The 17,770-nt window shown below is 41.5% G+C and overlaps 1 protein-coding gene across 1 annotated transcript; it reads left to right on the forward strand.

The window, feature by feature from the left end:
- Positions 1 to 439: 439 nt before the first annotated feature.
- On the forward strand, positions 440 to 17,491 carry MRPL45 (mitochondrial ribosomal protein L45). Its single transcript, XM_036268834.1, has 8 exons — positions 440 to 646; positions 1,466 to 1,643; positions 2,050 to 2,167; positions 6,752 to 6,850; positions 14,570 to 14,618; positions 16,052 to 16,201; positions 16,660 to 16,833; positions 17,044 to 17,491. Exons 1-8 carry the CDS (start codon positions 581 to 583, stop codon positions 17,128 to 17,130), a joined length of 921 nt encoding a protein of 306 aa, XP_036124727.1. The 5' UTR covers positions 440 to 580; the 3' UTR covers positions 17,131 to 17,491.
- Positions 17,492 to 17,770: the final 279 nt, after the last annotated feature.

The following is a 17,770-nucleotide window of genomic DNA, read 5'->3' on the forward strand; positions in this document are numbered from 1 at the left end:
AGTAGTTATTATGTTTGTTCAATAAACACAGTAGAGATTAATTCCCTTTATTTGACATTAAGAAAAAATTTTCTTCACACAGTCCATTCTGGGAAAACTAGGGCTCAAGCTTAAGGTTACACAGTATACTGAGGTCAGACCCAGACCAAGAAACTATTCGTTACTGACCTTTCTGAGATCAAAGTAGGCATTGAAAAAAAAAAAAGCAACTTGTCCCAGAAGAGCCACACCTTTCCATTATTCTCCGAATTGAAACAAGGTGCAGCGATGTCCCAATCATACAAGAATGCAGCAACTCCCGGCCGCCAGAAAGACTCATGCGCAGGCGCACCTCGCGCCCCAGCGCTCTGCGGTTGGCGCGTGACAGCCGTGCGTTCCACCCTACCCCCTAACGCCATCTTAGTACGCACGCGTAGTTCGTACACCACGCGCACGTGCGCGTTCGCGCTGCTCACACTTTGGCGGAGGGCGCGCGCCCTGGAAAATTCCACACCCTAGCCAGCTCCACCCTAGGTGCCTTCTCTCCCCTCCCAGGCTCTTCACTCTTAGTCTCCAACCCAGCAGCCTTTGCGTGAACAAAATGGCTGCCCCCACGACACGGGGGTTGTGTTGCTTATCCAGGGCTTTAGGATGGTGGTCTCAGCAGGTGCGTAGGGAGAGGGCGAGTAGGAATCGAGGGGCTGGAGGAGAACAGAGTAGAGGGAAATACTCCCTTCGCAGTTTTCCTTGGTGAGCTTAGACGATACAAGTGATACCAAGGGAAGAGTTGAAGGTAAACGGACCCAGATGGTGAGCTAAGTGGCCGAGTAGCGAAAGCCTGGGTAGGGTCAAGAGGGCGAGCAAGTTTTCGGGGATTAAGTTTCTCCGGTTTGGCCTGGGTTTGTTTGGCGAGGAGGGTTTAAAGGGGAAAGACGTAATGGTTTGGAAGGTGTGCTCGCTTATCTGCGATTTTATAAATATCCTAAATGAAACTATCTGGAAAACCTCAGGGTCAGAGAGAAAAGAGACTGGCCTTTAAAGAGCGTACTGATCAGTTGAGAGAACGACGAAGTTTACTGTGAGGGTACCAATAAAATGAGCAGAATGTAATCTCAGTAAAAACAGAGGAAATGCCAAGAAGAAGACTTTTCTTATGCTTTAATAGTAGCATTCTGTATATTTCAGCATTGGGTTGGTGTTTAAGTTCCCCATCAGACTGAAGGTTCTTTGAAAGCAAAAGGCTTGCTTTAATTAATCTGTATCCCTAGGAGTTGGCATAGCCTTGTACTATGGAGAGTACTAAACGGAATTCTTCAGTAAATATTTAGTGGCATTTAGTAACAGTTGCTTACTGGCTTCTAGTAAAAACACCCATTGCCCCTAAGTCATTCTTTGGATGTGCCTTTTCTACCTTTGCTTAGAGTTTGTTCAAGATAGTAGTTTTTTCCCCCAGGTTACCTATATCCTAACTTTTCCTGCCTTCCAGCCAGTCCTGGTGACTCAGCCCATAGCTGTAGTTCCAGTGAGAACTAAAAAACGTTTCACACCTCCTACTTACCAACCCAAGTACAAATCAGAAAAGGAGTTTATAGAGCACGCCAGGAAAGCAGGAGTGGTCATTCCTCCAGAACGTTTGGAGCGTCCCATACATCTGGCTTGTACAGGTGAGGCATGGTATTTTTGAGACCTTGACTCAATCTCCTTCTGTCAGAGATAAAAAGTGGGATTATTTGGACTATGACTGACAGTATTTAATTAGCCACAAAATCAATTGAGCCTCAATAATGATTTACTTTGTATACACTATATTTTATGAGGTCATCTTTGATCTTGTTTTCACACTATTCCTAGAAGGCAAAGGTGAAATTTCCCCATTTTGTACAAGAAGAAACTGAGGCTCTGAGAGAAGATTTAAACTATCTTTTTCCTAATGTAACATGATTTCCTCTACATGGAAGTCTAGTTCATTAGTCTACTTTATCCAGGATCCCTCCCAATTTTATATAGCCTCAAGATGACTTTTTCTCAGTCTTTCAATACTTTATTAGTTTTCTTCTTCTCTCATTACAGCTGGTATCTTTGACACCTATGTTCCTCCAGAGGGTGATGCTCGGGTGTCATCTCTTTCAAAGGATGGACTGGCACAAAAAACTGAGCGATTGAAGAAGAATGTGGCATCACAGTTGTCGTAGGTGTCTGAGACAAGTGGGAGTTAATATTAGAATAAAAATTTCTTATTACTACTTTATTCCAGAGAGATCATCTTAGGTTAATTGGATTGGATATAACTCCTTAATAATTTGGCGGTATTTTCTTTCTCTGTAATAGAGTCCATAGTTAATGTAGAATAATGTGGCCATTCTGATTCTTAGCATCTCTGTCTTTATTGGTTATTTTTTTGTCACATCAGGGAGTTGACTGTGAAGTTTGTAGGACTTTTTGATCATATATTTAAAAATTTAAAGTAATAATAGAGAGCATGTATGAGAAACATATATTAGATTTAAATTTTAGAGAGTAAAGAAAGACAAAAGGGGTCAAAAAGACAGATCTGGCCTAGCCGGTGTGGCTCAGAGGTTGAGCATTGACCCATGCACCAAAAGGTCACCGGTTCAATTCCTGGTCAGGGCACATGCAAGGGTTGTGGGCTCTATCCCCAGTAGGGGCATGCAGGAGACAGCTGATTGATATTTCTCTCCCATCGATGTTTCTGTCTCCCTCTCACTTCCTTTCTCTCTAAAAATCAATAAAAACATATTTAAAAAAAAGAAGACAGACCTGTTCTTGGGAGCTAACTGGGCCTTAGTTGAGGAACAGGAGCAAAAACCTTTTTCTCTGTCCCTCTTTTAGTTGAAAGGTCATTTAGTAATTGTCACTCTAAGGTTCTTTAGGGTCATATGTAGATTTCTTTACAGAACTATATTGAGTTGGTTTTAATTCTTCATGTGGCCATAACCTATTTCTCTAAATACAGATCTTATCACACCACCTTTCCTGCTTAAAACCCTTTTGTGGCTCCCTGTTACCTGAAGAATAAAATCTAGATTTCTTTAGTGCTATTCAAGGCTTTTTATAATCTAGCTCTTTCCTTCCTTTTCATCATCATCTTGTTCTCTCTTTTTTCATACTAAACTTCAGCGTGTCCAAACTAATTGTCAATTCCTTGACAGTATTGTGCAATGCCTCTGTGTCTTTGCACATCTTTTTCTTTGCCTGAAAATGTCTGTCTCCTCTTTACCTGGTAACTCCAATTCTTTCCTCAGGAACCAGTTCAGCACTGTGTCTGCTTTTAAGCCTTCCCTGACTCTTTTTGGAGCTGCCTTTGCTATAATTGTAGCTGTGCACGTATACAAACTACTTCTAATAACTATTATGTGATGATTTTCTTTCATGTATTTCTTTCCTGGACTGTGTGTGAACTCTTTGTTATTTGGGTCCATGATGACGGTTAATACAGCACATGTGGTTTTATCATGGAGTTATCTAGGATAAGAAAATAGCCATGAAATACTGATTAAACAGAATTAAGTAATTAGAGGAATAGTGAAGTGTGAGTGCTATAGGAACATAGACAGGAAGGATAACTTGGTCTGGGAGTTCAGGGAAGGCTTCTCTGAGGAACTGACATTTAAATGTGGGACCTAAAGAATTACTGGGAGTTAGATATGTAGAGGGGTGTAGTAAGGAATAGAATTTTAGGGAGACAAAACAGTATAAGCAAGACTCAGGTGAAAAGAGTGTGAAGGGGTGTGTTGATTGTAAAATGCTTTTACTGTGTCTTTTGAGATCATGTGACATATATCCTTTTTTAATAAGTTATATTACATTAATTGATTTTTGAATGTTAAGCCAACATTGCATTCCTGGGATAAATTCTATTTGGATATGGTGTCCCTCATCCTTACAATATACTTTTTTTGTTGTTGTTAATCCTCACCCGAGGATATTTTTCCATTGATTTTTTTTTTTTTTTTTTTATCCTCACCCGAGGAAATTTTTTCATTTTTTGTTCAGATAGAGTGGGAGAGAGAGAGAGAGAGATAACCATAGACGTGAAAGGGACACATCAAGTGGTTGCCACCCGCACAACCCAACCAGGGCCTGGGACAAACTGCAACCGAGGTACATGCCCTTAGTGGGAACCGAACCCGGGTCTCTCTGGACCACAAGTCGACGCTCCAACCGCTGAGCTAAACCGGCCAGGGCGATTTTTTATTTTTTCTTTAAGAGAGAGTGGAAGGGAAGGAGGGAGAGAAAGAGAGGGAGGAGAGAGAGAGAAACATTAATGTGAGAGAGAGACATTGATTGATTGCCTTCTGCATGATCTTGACCTGGGCCAAGGATCAAACCTGCAACCCAGGTAGGCACCCTTGACTGAACTCGAACCTGTGACCCTTTGGTCTTCAGGATGATGCTCTAACCACTGAGCAAACCAGTCAGGGCTTAATATACTTATATTAACACTTTGATTAGATCAGAAATTCCCTGTTTACATTAATATAATTAGAAAATGCTGTTGATAGTTGAGGACACTTTAATGTTTTTTTCTTTCATACATAATATTTTTCTTGTGTTAAGTACCCTTTTTTTCCTTCATTTGCTTACACAACCCCTGGTTTGTAAATTTGCTCTCAGTATGTTGAAACATTAAGTACTTTATCAGTTTCATCTTCAAGAAGAAATCCCTTCTGGAGCCTCCTTACCTGTATTTATTTATTTATTTATTTATTTATTTATTTATTCCTCATCCGAGGATATTTTTCCATTTATCCTTAGAATGGGGGGGGGGGGGGGAGAAGCATCAACGTGAGAGAGACACATTGACTGGTTGCCTCCTACACAACCCCGACCAGGGCCGGGGACCAACAGCAACTGAGGTACGTGCCCTTGACCAGAATCGAACCCATGATTCTTTGGTCCACGGGCTGATGCTCTAGCCACTGAGCCAAACCAGACAGGGCTACCTCTTGTAAACTGTATTTGTTGCTGTTCAGGGCTACTGTATAACTTGGTATCTGCTTTTTTCATCATCCTAATATTCCTGTTGCCTTGCTTTGATGTTGTATTCCCTTTTTCTTGTATTCTATATCTTTTTCTTTCTTGGTTCATTTTGTTGTTTTGGTGGAGCATATTCTCCAACAGCTTCCTGAGAAAGGGTGCATGGTAGATGAAATGAGATCTTGCAAATCTAAGAAAACTTTTTCTTTTACTCTCTCACTTCATTTATAATTTGCCCAGGTATACAATTCTGGGCTAGAAATTCCTTTTTTCCTCACAATTAAAAGCACTACTACATTGTCTTTTCAACTTCTGTTGTTGCTATTTAGAAGCCCAGTGTCATTCTGAGTCTTTATTTTATTTTATTTATTGATTTTAGAGAGAGAGAGAGAGAAACATTGATTTGTTGTCCCACTTATTTGTGCATTCATTGGTTGATTTTTTTTTTTATCCTCACCTGAGGACATTTTTCCATTTTTTGTTCAGGTAGAGTGGGAAGGAGAGAGGAACAGAGAGAGAGAGAGAAACATCGACGTGAAAGGGACACATCGAGTGGCTGCCACCCGCACGACCAACCAGGGCTGGGGACAAACTGCAACCGAGGTATGCGCCCTTAGCGGGAACCCAACCCAGGTCTCTCGGGACCGCAGGCCAATGTTCTAACCGCTGAACCAAACTGGCCAGGGTGATTTTTTTTTTTTATTCCTCACCTGAGGATATTTTTCCATTTATTATCAGACAGAGAGAAACATCGACATGATAGAGCCACATCGACTGGTTGCCTCCCCCACGACCCAACCCTGGCCGGGGACAAACCACAACCGAGGTATGTACCCTTGACCAGAATTGAAACTGCGGCTCGCCCTGGCCGGTTTGGCTCAGCGGTTAGAGCGTCGGCCTGCGGTCCTGAGAGACCCGGGTTCGGTTCCCGCTAAGGGCACGTACCTCGGTTGCAGTTTGTCCCCGGCCCTGGTCGGTTGTGCGGGTGGCAGCCACTCGATGTGTTCCTTTCACATCGATGTTTCTCTCTCTTTCTCTGTTCCTCTCTCTCCCTCCCACTCTACCTGAACAAAAAATGAAAAAATATCCTCGGGTGAGGATAAAAAAAAAAAAAAAAAGAAACTGCGGCTCATTGGTCCTCGGGCTGACGCTCTAACTGCTGAGCCAAACCCCCAGGACCATTGGTTGATTCTTATATCTGAGTGGGGATCAAACTCAAAACTTTACTGTATCAAGACAACGCTTGAACTACCTGAGCTACCCAGCCAGTTCATTTCTGACTCTTGAGCCTTTGTATGAAATCTGTGTTCTTTCTTAGTGCTTATAAGATGTTTTCTTTGATGCCAGAATTCTGAAGTTTTACTCTGAGAAACCTTGGTCTTTCTTTAGAATGATTAATTTAACTGAGAGTTAGAAGGTTGAATTTACAGGACTTGACACATTCAAAAAACATTATTGAATGAATAAGTAGATAGACATTAATGGAGATTAATATAAGCTATGATTTGTAGAATGGAATGACGTTTTTTTAAAAAAATTTTTTGTTATTGATATTAGAGAGGGAAAGAGATAGAAACATCAATGAGAGAGAATATCGATTGGCCGCCTCCTGCATGCCCCCCACTGGGGATCAGGTCCCTTAGCCTGGGCATGTGCCCTGACCGGGAATGGAACTGGCGACCTCTTGGTGCATGGGTCGATGCTCAACCACTGAGCCACACCGGCCATGCTTGAACGAAGTCTTTAAAAATGATTTTCATGCTTAATTTTACAGAATACGGAAGATAAGAGAATATGATGCTAATTTTAAAATAAAGGACTTCCCTGAAAAAGCTAAGGATATCTTCATTGAAGCTCACCTTTGTCTAAACAAGTAAGTGAACTCCCTGTCTTATACCCATTATGTTCCCAGCAGCTATTATTCTAGGCACAGATTTTTTTCCCCCCTTCAGGTAAGAACTTATAGTGGAAGAACTTCTTATGTGGGTAATAATTGGACCCTGGAGCTGTCGTTAACCCTTCTCCCTGATGCTGGGAGTTTCACCATTTGGTCTGGCTCAACTCTACCTACAAATGTTGGGAAACTGCTGAATGTTTTGACCCCACCTTATCCCTAATTCTTCCTCACCCTTTTTGTGTGTTTATCATATATATATATATATATATATATATATATATATATATATATTTTTTTATTTCCTTAAGTTATTTTATATACATTTCTTTTGAAAATTTGCAACTTTTTATTGATTCAGCTGAGGAAAAATTCAAAGCTACTAGGGAGATTAAAAGAAAACCACTGAAGGGCCTGGAATAATTTTAAGTGCCAGTCCTTGGACTGTTGCTGACGTTCTTCAGCGGTGGCTGCTATGGCTAGGCTTCAGGTAGGACCCTAAATCTGTACTTTAAAATTCATTAATTATTTATTCTTATATGTGTTTTCTTTCTTTCCCCCCTCTTTTTTTTTCTTTTTTCTCTGTGCCACTGAGTGGTAGCTGGCAAAGTCCCAGGGCAAGGATGCAATCAAGGGTTTTCTTTCAGCACCAGCTAACAAATCCTGGCCCTTCTGTCCTGTGTTGTTTTATTTCTTTTAAATAATTTTTTATTGTATTTATTTTTGGTACATGCCCCTAGCGGGAACCAAACCCGGTACTCTCTGGTCCGCAGGATGATGCTCCAACCGCTGAGCCAAACCGGCCAGGGCGTGTTTTATTTCTTAAATTTTTTTTTTTTTAACTTAACCTTTTTACTTTTTTTTTTCTTTATTTATTTTTAGAGAGAGAGGAAGGGAGAGGGAGAGAGAGATAGAAACATCGATAAGAGAGAACATCAATTGGCTGCCTCCTGCATGCCCCCTACTGGGGGTTTGGCCCACAACCTGGGCATGTGCCCTGACCAGGAATCAAACTGGCAACCTCTTGGTGCATGGGTCGATGCTCAACCACTGAGCCACACTGACCAGGCAAATTGTTTTTTAAGTGATGAAATATTTCAAATATATATTTAAAAAGTACTATTCATGTTAATAAAATGCTTACATTTTGTTATATTTGCTTCACCATCCCTAATTGGGGGAGGGGCAGGGATAAAACATAGAGCTAAAGCCTCATCTCCTCATTCTTTTTCTTCCTATAGGTAACCGCTATCTTATGCATCATTCCCATGCATATTTTATTTTTATACTTTTCACTACATGTATATGTGTATTGTTTTATGTATTATGCAAATCAGTATAATAAATCTTTTTTTGAAACCTATTTTTATTGTTCACCTCTGGAAAGGCCAAAAGTTTTTTAATTTTTAAAAATATTTTTATCGTGCCCTGGCCAGTTTTGCTAAGTGGTTAGAGCATCGGCCCGCAGACCAGAGTCCTGGGTTTGGTTCCCACTAAGGGCACGAACCTTGGTTGCAGTTTGTCCCTGGCCCCAGTTGGGGTGTGGGTGGCAGCCACTCAGTGTGTCTCTCTTACATTGATGTTTCTCTCTCTCTCTTCCTCCTTCTCACCCTCCCGCTCTATCTGAATATAAATGCAAAAATGTCCTCGGTTGAGGATAAAAATAAATAAGAAAGGAAGGAAGGAAAATAAGAAAGGAAGGAAGGAAAGAGACAAGGAGGGAGGGAGGGAATGTTTTTATTGATTTTATTTTAGAGAGAGAGGACAAGAGAGGTAGAAACATCAATGTGAGAGAGATACATCAATCAGCTGCCTCCTGCACACCCCTTACTGGGGATCAAGCCCACCACCTGGACATGTGCCCTGACCAGGAATCAAACTGGGACTTCTCAATCCATGGGACAATGCTCAATCCACTGAGCCACACTGGCCAGGGCCAAAAGTTTTACATTTTTGATGAAGTCCACTTTATATGTTCTTTTTTGTTGTCTGGGCTTTTGGTGTCACATCCTAGAATCATTGCCAAATCCAATGTCACAGAGTCTTTCTACTATGTTTTCTTTATAGTTTTAGCTCTCACATTTAGGTCTTTGATCCATTTTAAGTTAATTTTTGTATATGGTCTAAAGTGTAAGGATCCAATTCCTTCTTTTGCATGTGGATATCCAGTTTTCCCGGCACCATTTGTTAAAGAGACTGTCCTTTCCCACTGAATGGTCTTAGCCTTGTTGAACATCAACTGACCATATATATGAGGGTTTATTTCTGGGCCCTCTATTCTATACCATTGGTCTGTATGTCTGTCCTTATGCCAGTACTACATTGTAATGGAATTCATTGTTTTCTTATCCTGCCAGGGTGAATTAATTATTTTCTTAATTTTCTTTACTGGTTGTTCATTATTGGTATATAGAAATACTACCGATTTTTGTATTTTGATTTTGTATCCTTTAACTTTGCTGAATTTGTTTGTTAGTGCTAACACTTTTTTGTGGAATCATTAGGATTTTCTGTATGTAAGACTATGAGATCTGTAAACAGAGAGGTTTTACTTCTTCTTTTCTAATTTGGATGCCTTTTATTTCTTTTTCTTGCTTACTTGCCCTGGCTAGAAGAACTCCTTAGGATTATGTTGACTAGAGTGATAAAAGCAAGAATCCTTGTCTTGTTTCTGATCTTAGGCAAACAGTTTTCAGTTTTTGACCATTGAGTATGCTACTAGCTCTTTATTATGTTGAATGCATTTCCTTCAAGTATTCCTAGTTTACTGAGTGTTATTATCATGAAAGAATGTTGCATTTTGTCAAATGCTTTTTCTGCATCAATTGAGATTATGTTTTTTTTCACTTCATGTTATTAATGTGGTGTATTACATTAACTGATTTTCTTATGTTAAACCACCCTTGCATTCTAGGAATAAATCCCACTTAGTTGTGGTTTGTGATCCTTTTAGTAAGATGCTGACTTTGGTTTGCTAGTCTTCTATTGATTTTTGCATTTTATTGTTTCTCACACTGGATAATTTCAGTTGCCTCATTACCAAGTTTGCTGATCCTTTTTTCTGCCTGCTCAGATCTGTTTTTCAACCCCTGTAGTGAATTTTTTAAATTACAATTATTGTACTTTTCAGCTCTAGAGTTTGGTTCCTTTTCATAATTTCTATCTATTTTCTAAAAGTATGTTTTTATTGCCCGGCTGGTGTGGCTCAGTGGTTGAGCATCAACCCATGCACCAAGAGGTCGCTGGTTCGATTCCTGGTCAGGACACATGCCCGGGTTGTGGGCCAAATCCCCACTGGGGGGCATGCAGGAGACAGCCAATTGATGTTCTTTCTCATCGATGTTTCTATATTTCTCTCTTACTTCCTCTCTCTCAAAAATCAATAAAGAAAAAATACTTTAAAAAAATATATGGTTTTATTGCCCTGGCTGGTTTGGCTTAGCAGTTAGACCATCTGCCCATGGACCAAAGAGTTGTGGGTTAAATTCTGGTCAAGGGCACGTACTTTGGTTGCAGTTTAGTTCCTGGTCCTGGTTGGGGTCATGTGGGAGGCAGCCAATTGATGTGTCTCTCTCCACAGCAATAATTTTCTCTCTCCCTCCTTCCCTCCCTCCCATTCTATCTAAAGATAAATGGAAAAATATCCTCAGGTGAGGATTAAAAAAATATATATGTATACACACACACACACACACACACACACGTTTTTATTGATTTTAGAGAGAGACAAAGGGAGATGGGGGGAGAGCGAGAGAGAAATATTGATGAGAGAGAAACATTGATCACCTGCCTCCTGCACACCCCCTACTGGGGATCAAGCTCACAACCCAGGTATATGCTCTGACCAGGAATCAAACCAGTGACCTCTTGGTGCATGGGACAACACTTAACTAACTGAGGCATACCAACTAGGCAATAATTCTGTCTCTATCCATGTTCTTATTTTGTTGAGCCATTTTTATCTAATTTAGTTCTTTGTCCATGATTTTGTTTTGTTTTTTATCCTCACCCGAGGACATTTTTGCATTTATCTTCAGATAGAGCGGGAGGAAGATAGAGAAAGAAACATTGATGTGAGAGAGACACATCGAACCCTGGGTTTGGCTTAGCAGTTGGAGCATCAGCCTGCAGACCAGAGAGTCCCAGGTTCAGTTCCTGCTAAGGGCATGTACCTTGGTTGTAGTTTGTTCCTGGCCCCGGTTGGGGTCGTGTGGGTGGCAACCACTCGATGTGTCTCTCTCACATCGAAGCTTCTCTCTCTCTCTTTCTCCCTTTCTCCTCCTGCTCTATCTTCAGTTAAATGAAAAAATGTCCTTGGGTGAGGATAAAAAAAAAAGAGAGAGAGACACATTGAGTGGTTGCCACCTACACGACCCCAACTGGGGCCAGGGACAAACTGCAACCCAGGTACATGCCCTTAGTGGGCCTCTTTGGTTCATGGGCCAATGCTCTAACCACTGAGCAAAACCGGCCAGTGCTTTGTGGGGTTTTTTTTTTTATTTCATTGTTCATATTTGGGACAGTTGATTTATCTTTTTTTGGGTGGGTTAATCCTCACCTAAGGATATTTTTTCATTGAGTTTTAGTTAGAGTGGAAGGGAGAGAGGGAGGAAGAAAGGAGAAAGATGGATGTGAGATGTGTCCTTGACCAAGAATCGAACCTGAGACCCTTCGGTATGAGGGCTGATGCTTTAACTGCTTAGCCAAACCAGCCAGGGCTGAGTTCTCATCTTTGACTAGTAATTCCAGTGTTTAGGCTTCCTTAGGAATGGTTTGTGTCAAGTTTTTTTTTTTTTTGCTAATGGGCCATACTTTCATGTTTCTTTGTAATTTTTGTTGAGAACTGGACATTCTGAGTACTATAATGTGTAACTCTGGAAATTAGATTTCTGTACTACTCAGGAATTATTGCTTTTGCTCATCAGTGCTGCCACCACCCATTTGTGATTTCTCCAAACTAATATTGCTAAGTGTGTATTCTTTGTTGTGTGTAATCATTGAAGTTGCTGTTCTGTTATTTCTGCAGTCAGTCAGTGACCTGACCAAGATTTCCTTAAATGTCTGGCTGAATAAAAACAAAACAGGTGTTCTTGTTCTTTAAATCTTTTGATTCATGTCAATGGGAGAAGTTGCTCCAGCCAGCAGGGCTAAAACAATGACATTTGCTCTGGTCTCTGCTATCCACCAGACTGACCAAAATATGCAACTCCCAAATTTTTAGAGGGCAAGGTACCTACCAGCCATCCACTCCAGGAACACAGACCACTATCCCACAGTCATGACAGCTGAGGAAGGGGAATGATAGGTAGTTTGCACATGTTCTTCTACCCAAGATCACTAGCTTCTCCCTTCATCAGGCACTCCCCTGGTTGTTACAAGTGTCCCGTCAGAATAGAGTTCTAAAATAGTGGTTCTGGTCATTTTTTTTCTAGTTTACCAGTTGTTTCATCGGAGGGACCCACCCCTAGAGCTTCCTACTTTATTATTTTGCTTGATGTCTGAGTCTGTTGATTTTGCTGTACAGATTCCAGGTCTGTTTTTGAAACATTTAGTTGTAAGTTCATCTTCTGTGGAGAGTGTTTCTTTTGAGGGAATTCTAAACAACTTAAGTTATGCTCTGGCTGGTTTGGTTCAGTGGTTAGAGCGTTAGCCCAACGAGTCATGGGTTTGATTCCTGGTCAAGGGCACATACCTGGGTTGCAGGTTCGATCCCAGTCCTGGTCGGGGGTGTCTCTCACATTGATGTTTCTTTCTCTCTCCCTTCCTCCCTCCCACTCTATCTAAAAATCAATGGAAAAAATATCCTCAGGTGAGGATTTAAACAACCTAAGTTATGAACGTTTTGTGTGTGTTTCTGCTAGATATCCCAGGGATATCATTGGCCAGGTATCAGTTTTTATGTTAATTTCTTAGCTTAGGAATTCTTAACCTTACAGGTACCATAAATGCCGTATCCACATTTACACATAATGTGAGCTTAAGGCTTTATTTTTTTTCCACACCCTCCCCCCCAACTCAGAGCCCTAGACCGAGAGAAACTTTTATCTCTAGGTTGAGAGAAGCTTTTATCTCTAGGTTGGTGGGCTGTTTTTCTAGTCTCCCATTTCCTACAGGTACAGGACTCTTTTTTATGGTCATAAATTTATTCATGGATTTCAGTTCCTATACCCTATTTTTTGAGGGTCCAAAGTTTTAGGAAGAGATCAGCTCCTAGCCTTCAGATCCTATTTCTGGATCCCTTTGTCATCCTTTGTGCTGTTGTTATAGCAGGCTGTAATCTTTTCATCTGGTTTTAGTTCTGTCTGCCTTCCTGGCATCTAGGGATTTACCTTTTTTCCTAGTAAACTAGGATAGTGTATTTAAAATGTGTGTGTGTGTGTGTCTGTGTGTATTATATTCTATCCAGCGTTTCTAGATGTTTATAGTGGGAGTAGTTTTACATTAGTTCAGTTCATTATGTTGCAGAAGCAGATGTCTTTATTTTTCAGTGTAAGTTTTATTGCAAAATAGTAATTGAACTCATAGAAAAGAGTATTTATTTCTACTGAGGATTTCTAGGTCAGGATGGAGGAGGAAGGGTTCATTCAGGTACCAGGCATAGTGGTTGCGGTAGCTATCACCACAACTCACTCTGGTCTAGTCTAGAGCTACAGTGGGAGAAATGAGTTGGAATCTTTTCTCTTAGGAATAGAGGTGGAAGGAAGCAGATAAAACGAATTTCTTACCCATTCTGGGATTAGAGACAAGAATTTTCAAAGGGACAAAGACTTAAACTGCCCAGGAAGTATTAAACTATGGGGAAAAGTCATGAATGTGTATGTAAAAGAAACTAACCTATGCTCATAGGTTGACTTGAAACTCCTCAATTAGGAATCTCCCTAAAATCTTGTACATACAAAGGTGGGGTTTGCTATCTGTTTTTTTATTCTTACTGCATAGAATCAGCATGACTAGGTCACTGTGGCAGTAACAAAGATGGGCATTGGGGAGGGGGAGGATGGACCAGTCAAGACAGATGGTTATCTTTGGCTAGGTTCAAAGACAACAGTGTAAGGTACAAGGCTGAGCCAGTGATGTATCTGAGATAAGGAGAGAAGATGAGCTTTTATTTATGTTGAATTTTATACCCAGTTGCAGCTTAGAGCAAAAACCAGTCCCCATGTCCCAGTAAAGGTCTCTTGCCCATCTTAAGGATGTATAATAATTTCAGAAAAATTTCTTTCTGCTTCTGAGATTCAGATCGAACTTTACTCTGCTATGGAGGGGCTCAGGGTTTTCTGATAAATCATGTTATTGTTCATCTTTGTGTCCCCAGGACTTAGCATATTACCTGGCTTGTAGTGGGAGTGAAGAAAATGTTTGTAAAAATGAATTGTTTTTCATTTTCAGGGGCATTTTCTTTAAAAAAAAATTTTTTTTCTTTATTGATTTTAGAGAGAGAGGAAGGGAGAGGGAGAGAGAAATAGAAATGTTGATGGGAGAGAACATCGATTGGCCGCCTCCTGCATGCCCACCACTGGTGATCGGGCCCACAATCTGGGCATGTGCCCTGACCGGGAATTGAACCGGTGACCTCCTGGCTTACAGGCCAACGCTCAACCACTGAACCATACCGGCCGGGCTTTGGGGTCGTTTTCAACTTTCATACAGGGTACTATAAAAGCAGGAGTCAAGGATATATCTCTCTTTCCTTTTTAGCTCAGACCATGACCGACTTCATACCTTGGCAACTGAAAACTGTTTTCCGGTAGGTTCTCATCCTTGGAATTGTGGGATGCTGAATGGTCATATTGTAAACATCACCTTTGGTTTTCTTAAGAAGGATCAGTTTTGCCCTGGCCAGTTTGGCTCAGCGGTTAGAGCATTGGCCCGCAGACCAGAGAGTCCCAGGTTCGGTTCCTGCTAGGGACACGTACCTGGGTTGCAGTTTGTCCTCGGCCCTGGTTGGCAGCCACTCCATGTGTCTCTCTCACGTGGATGTTTCTCTCTCTCTCCCCCTTCCTCCCCCCCCCCACTCTATCTGAAGATAAATGAAAAAAAAAAAAGGATCAGTTTTGAGAGTGTAGGAAGTTTATGTATTTATTTATTTATTTAAATAGAAACCCCCTTTTTTTATGTGTTTTTATTGATTTTTTAAAGAGAGAGAGGGAGGGAGGGAGAGATAAAAACATCAATGTGAGAGAGAAATATTGATTGGCTACCTCCTGCCCTCCTGCACACCCCCTATCAAGTATCGAGCCCATAACCTGGGGATGTGCCCTCACCGGGAATTGAACTGGGACCTCTCAGCCCATGGCACAGACGACACTCAATCCACTGAGCCACACCAGCCGGGCGAAAGTGCAGGAAGTTTAAAGCAAAAACTGAAGTTCCATTGTTTTTGCCTGAATGATAATGATTTGACATGGACTCTGATAAAGGCCATGCAAATGAGGAAAGAGGAATTCTCTTAGCAAGCGGTATTGAAACCTCAAGTATGGATCCTGAGATCAGGGTATAGGCCACGTTAGGCCAGCCTACACTATAACTATAATAAAGGGTTTAACGAGCACTCACAAGGCTTACGTTGTCGGGTAGCAGGTGCTAGGTAGGTACTTTGGGAGACCCCCAAGGAGGGGGACTTTGTGATTCAAGAATAAGAACTTCAGTTTCTATCAGTTTAGCCTTTATATCCCTATAAAATCCCACTCTTCTCTGTTAAAACAGGGGATTGGGCAGCCAACAGTAATACATTCAATAGCAGAATATGAAAGTGTATAGGAGGTTGGGATGGTGAATACGCAATGTAATACACAGATGATGTATTACAGAATTGTATACCTGAAACCTATATAATTTTATTAACCAATGTCACCCCCGTAAATTCAATGAAAAAGTGAGGGGGGAGAAAAGCTGGCAGTTTGGAATGTGGTTTTCATTGATTTGGAGAAGGGTCCTCCAGGAAGTAGGTTGTTCTTGAGTTGTGATTTAAATGAAAAGAGTTGTTTTGAGGTGGGCTTGATTGAGCAATAGTTTAATAAAAACTTGGGATGGTGAAAAAGAAGGCACAAAAAAGCATTTGGTGGGAAATGTTGCATGTTGGCTGTAATATCGCAAGAAGTGAGAGCAGGTATGGAAGGAAGCACCAGCTTTCCTAAAGGGGGGGAAAACTCAGTAGAACTTGTTCTCTTCTGCCCTCAGGACATGGTCTGGGACCTCCAATATAAGACCGTCCGCTGGAGCTTTGTAGAATCTTTAGAGCCAGCCCGAGTGGTTCAGGTTCGCTGTTCAAGTATGGTGAACCAGGGCAACATATATGGCCAGGTCACCGTCCGCATGCATACCCGGCAGGTAAAGGCACCAGTCTGCTTTCTTCCCAGCTTTTCTTCACTCTCAGTTTGGGCACCTACCTCTGGAATTCTGGTTACAGCTGCCTGGGACTGTGGGTTCTAAGGAAAGGTTCACTGCTGTCTTCCTTGCTGTTTCTCTACACCCTTGCTACTGCTAGAAGTTAGCTCTACTAAGATAGGTGCAAAGATATTCTCTCCCACCCTTCTTGGTCTCAACTTCCTCCCTCCTCCCCTCCCCAATCAAAAAAAAAACTTCTAAGAGTAAAGTGTCAGTAGTTGATCAGTTAGTCTAGATTCGGAACTTTCTGAGATAATTTTTTCTACCCATTAAAATGTTTTGTTATGGTTGTTTAAGAAATGGTTGCATGAAAAACAAAACAAAATAAAAAAAACCCAGGAACAAAATAAAACAAAACAATTCTGAGGACTAACAGGCCAGACTTGCTCTCATCCTTGCAGACTTTGGCTATCTATGACCGGTTTGGCAGATTGATGTATGGACAAGAAGATGTGCCCAAGGATGTCCTGGAGTATGTTGTCTTTGAAAAGCACCTGACAAACCCTTATGGAAGCTGGAGAATGCATGGCAAGATCATCCCTCCATGGGCACCCCCTAAGCAGCCTATCCTTAAGGTAAGGTAGCTTGTGTGATTTAACAGAGCTGAGGCTATACTAGTGCATCCTAAGCCAATCCTGTTGGGTGCCACCTAGTTGAAAGAGGGGGTGATGCATCACCAGGAAAGGGGAATCCTGTTAGGGGTGGGCATGAAGGCAAGGGTGAATCTCTCCAGGGTAAGCCATGGGCTTTGATGGTAGTAGATAACTCAGCTTCCTGATTTTCAGACGGTGATGATCCCTGGACCCCAGCTAAAACCTGGAGAAGACTATGAAGAGCCACAAGGAGAGGCCCATAAGCCTCAGTTAGCCTGATGACAAAAGTCCCTCCTGGGGTGAAGTATGGGTGATGAGGTGGCTGGGAGCTGTGAAGTCATCCATCTCCATCATGCTGCAGAAAAAACTACCTTTATTCTCTCCTGTCCTGCTGGGTGTTTACAGCAGTCTCATCCTCGATAACCACAGCTGATAGCTGGGCCCAGTGGGTGGCTGCTATGCACAGCTCTGGACCCACTTCTTCACATTTTATATCTACCTTCTGGGTCTATATGAAAAACACTGTTTTAGAGAATATACGACACTAGTTTTTTTCTGCAGCAGGGACTGTAAGAAGCAAACTAACATAAGTTTCTTTCTTATCACAGGGCAGGGATCAGCATTTGAAATAAAACACTTTTGGGGTATTGGATCAATTGTGGTTGGTTCTGTTTATATTCTCTGGTTCAGCCTAGAAGTAGACCAGCCTTCAAATGGCAGAAATGGAAGACTTCCAGGAAATCCAGACTTAGGAAAAATAAATAGTGTTTATAAGAGGTGGTATTGCCCTGGCCAGTTTGGCTCAGTGGTTAGATCATCAGTCCATGGACCAGTGAGTTGCGGGTTCAGTTCCAGTCAAGGGCACGTACCTCATTTGCGGTTTGTCCCCGGCCCTTGTCAGGGTTGGGCGGGAGGAAAT

Source organism: Molossus molossus, unplaced genomic scaffold (assembly GCF_014108415.1).
Source record: "Molossus molossus isolate mMolMol1 unplaced genomic scaffold, mMolMol1.p scaffold_m16_p_19, whole genome shotgun sequence".
Lineage (NCBI taxonomy): Eukaryota > Metazoa > Chordata > Mammalia > Chiroptera > Molossidae > Molossus > Molossus molossus.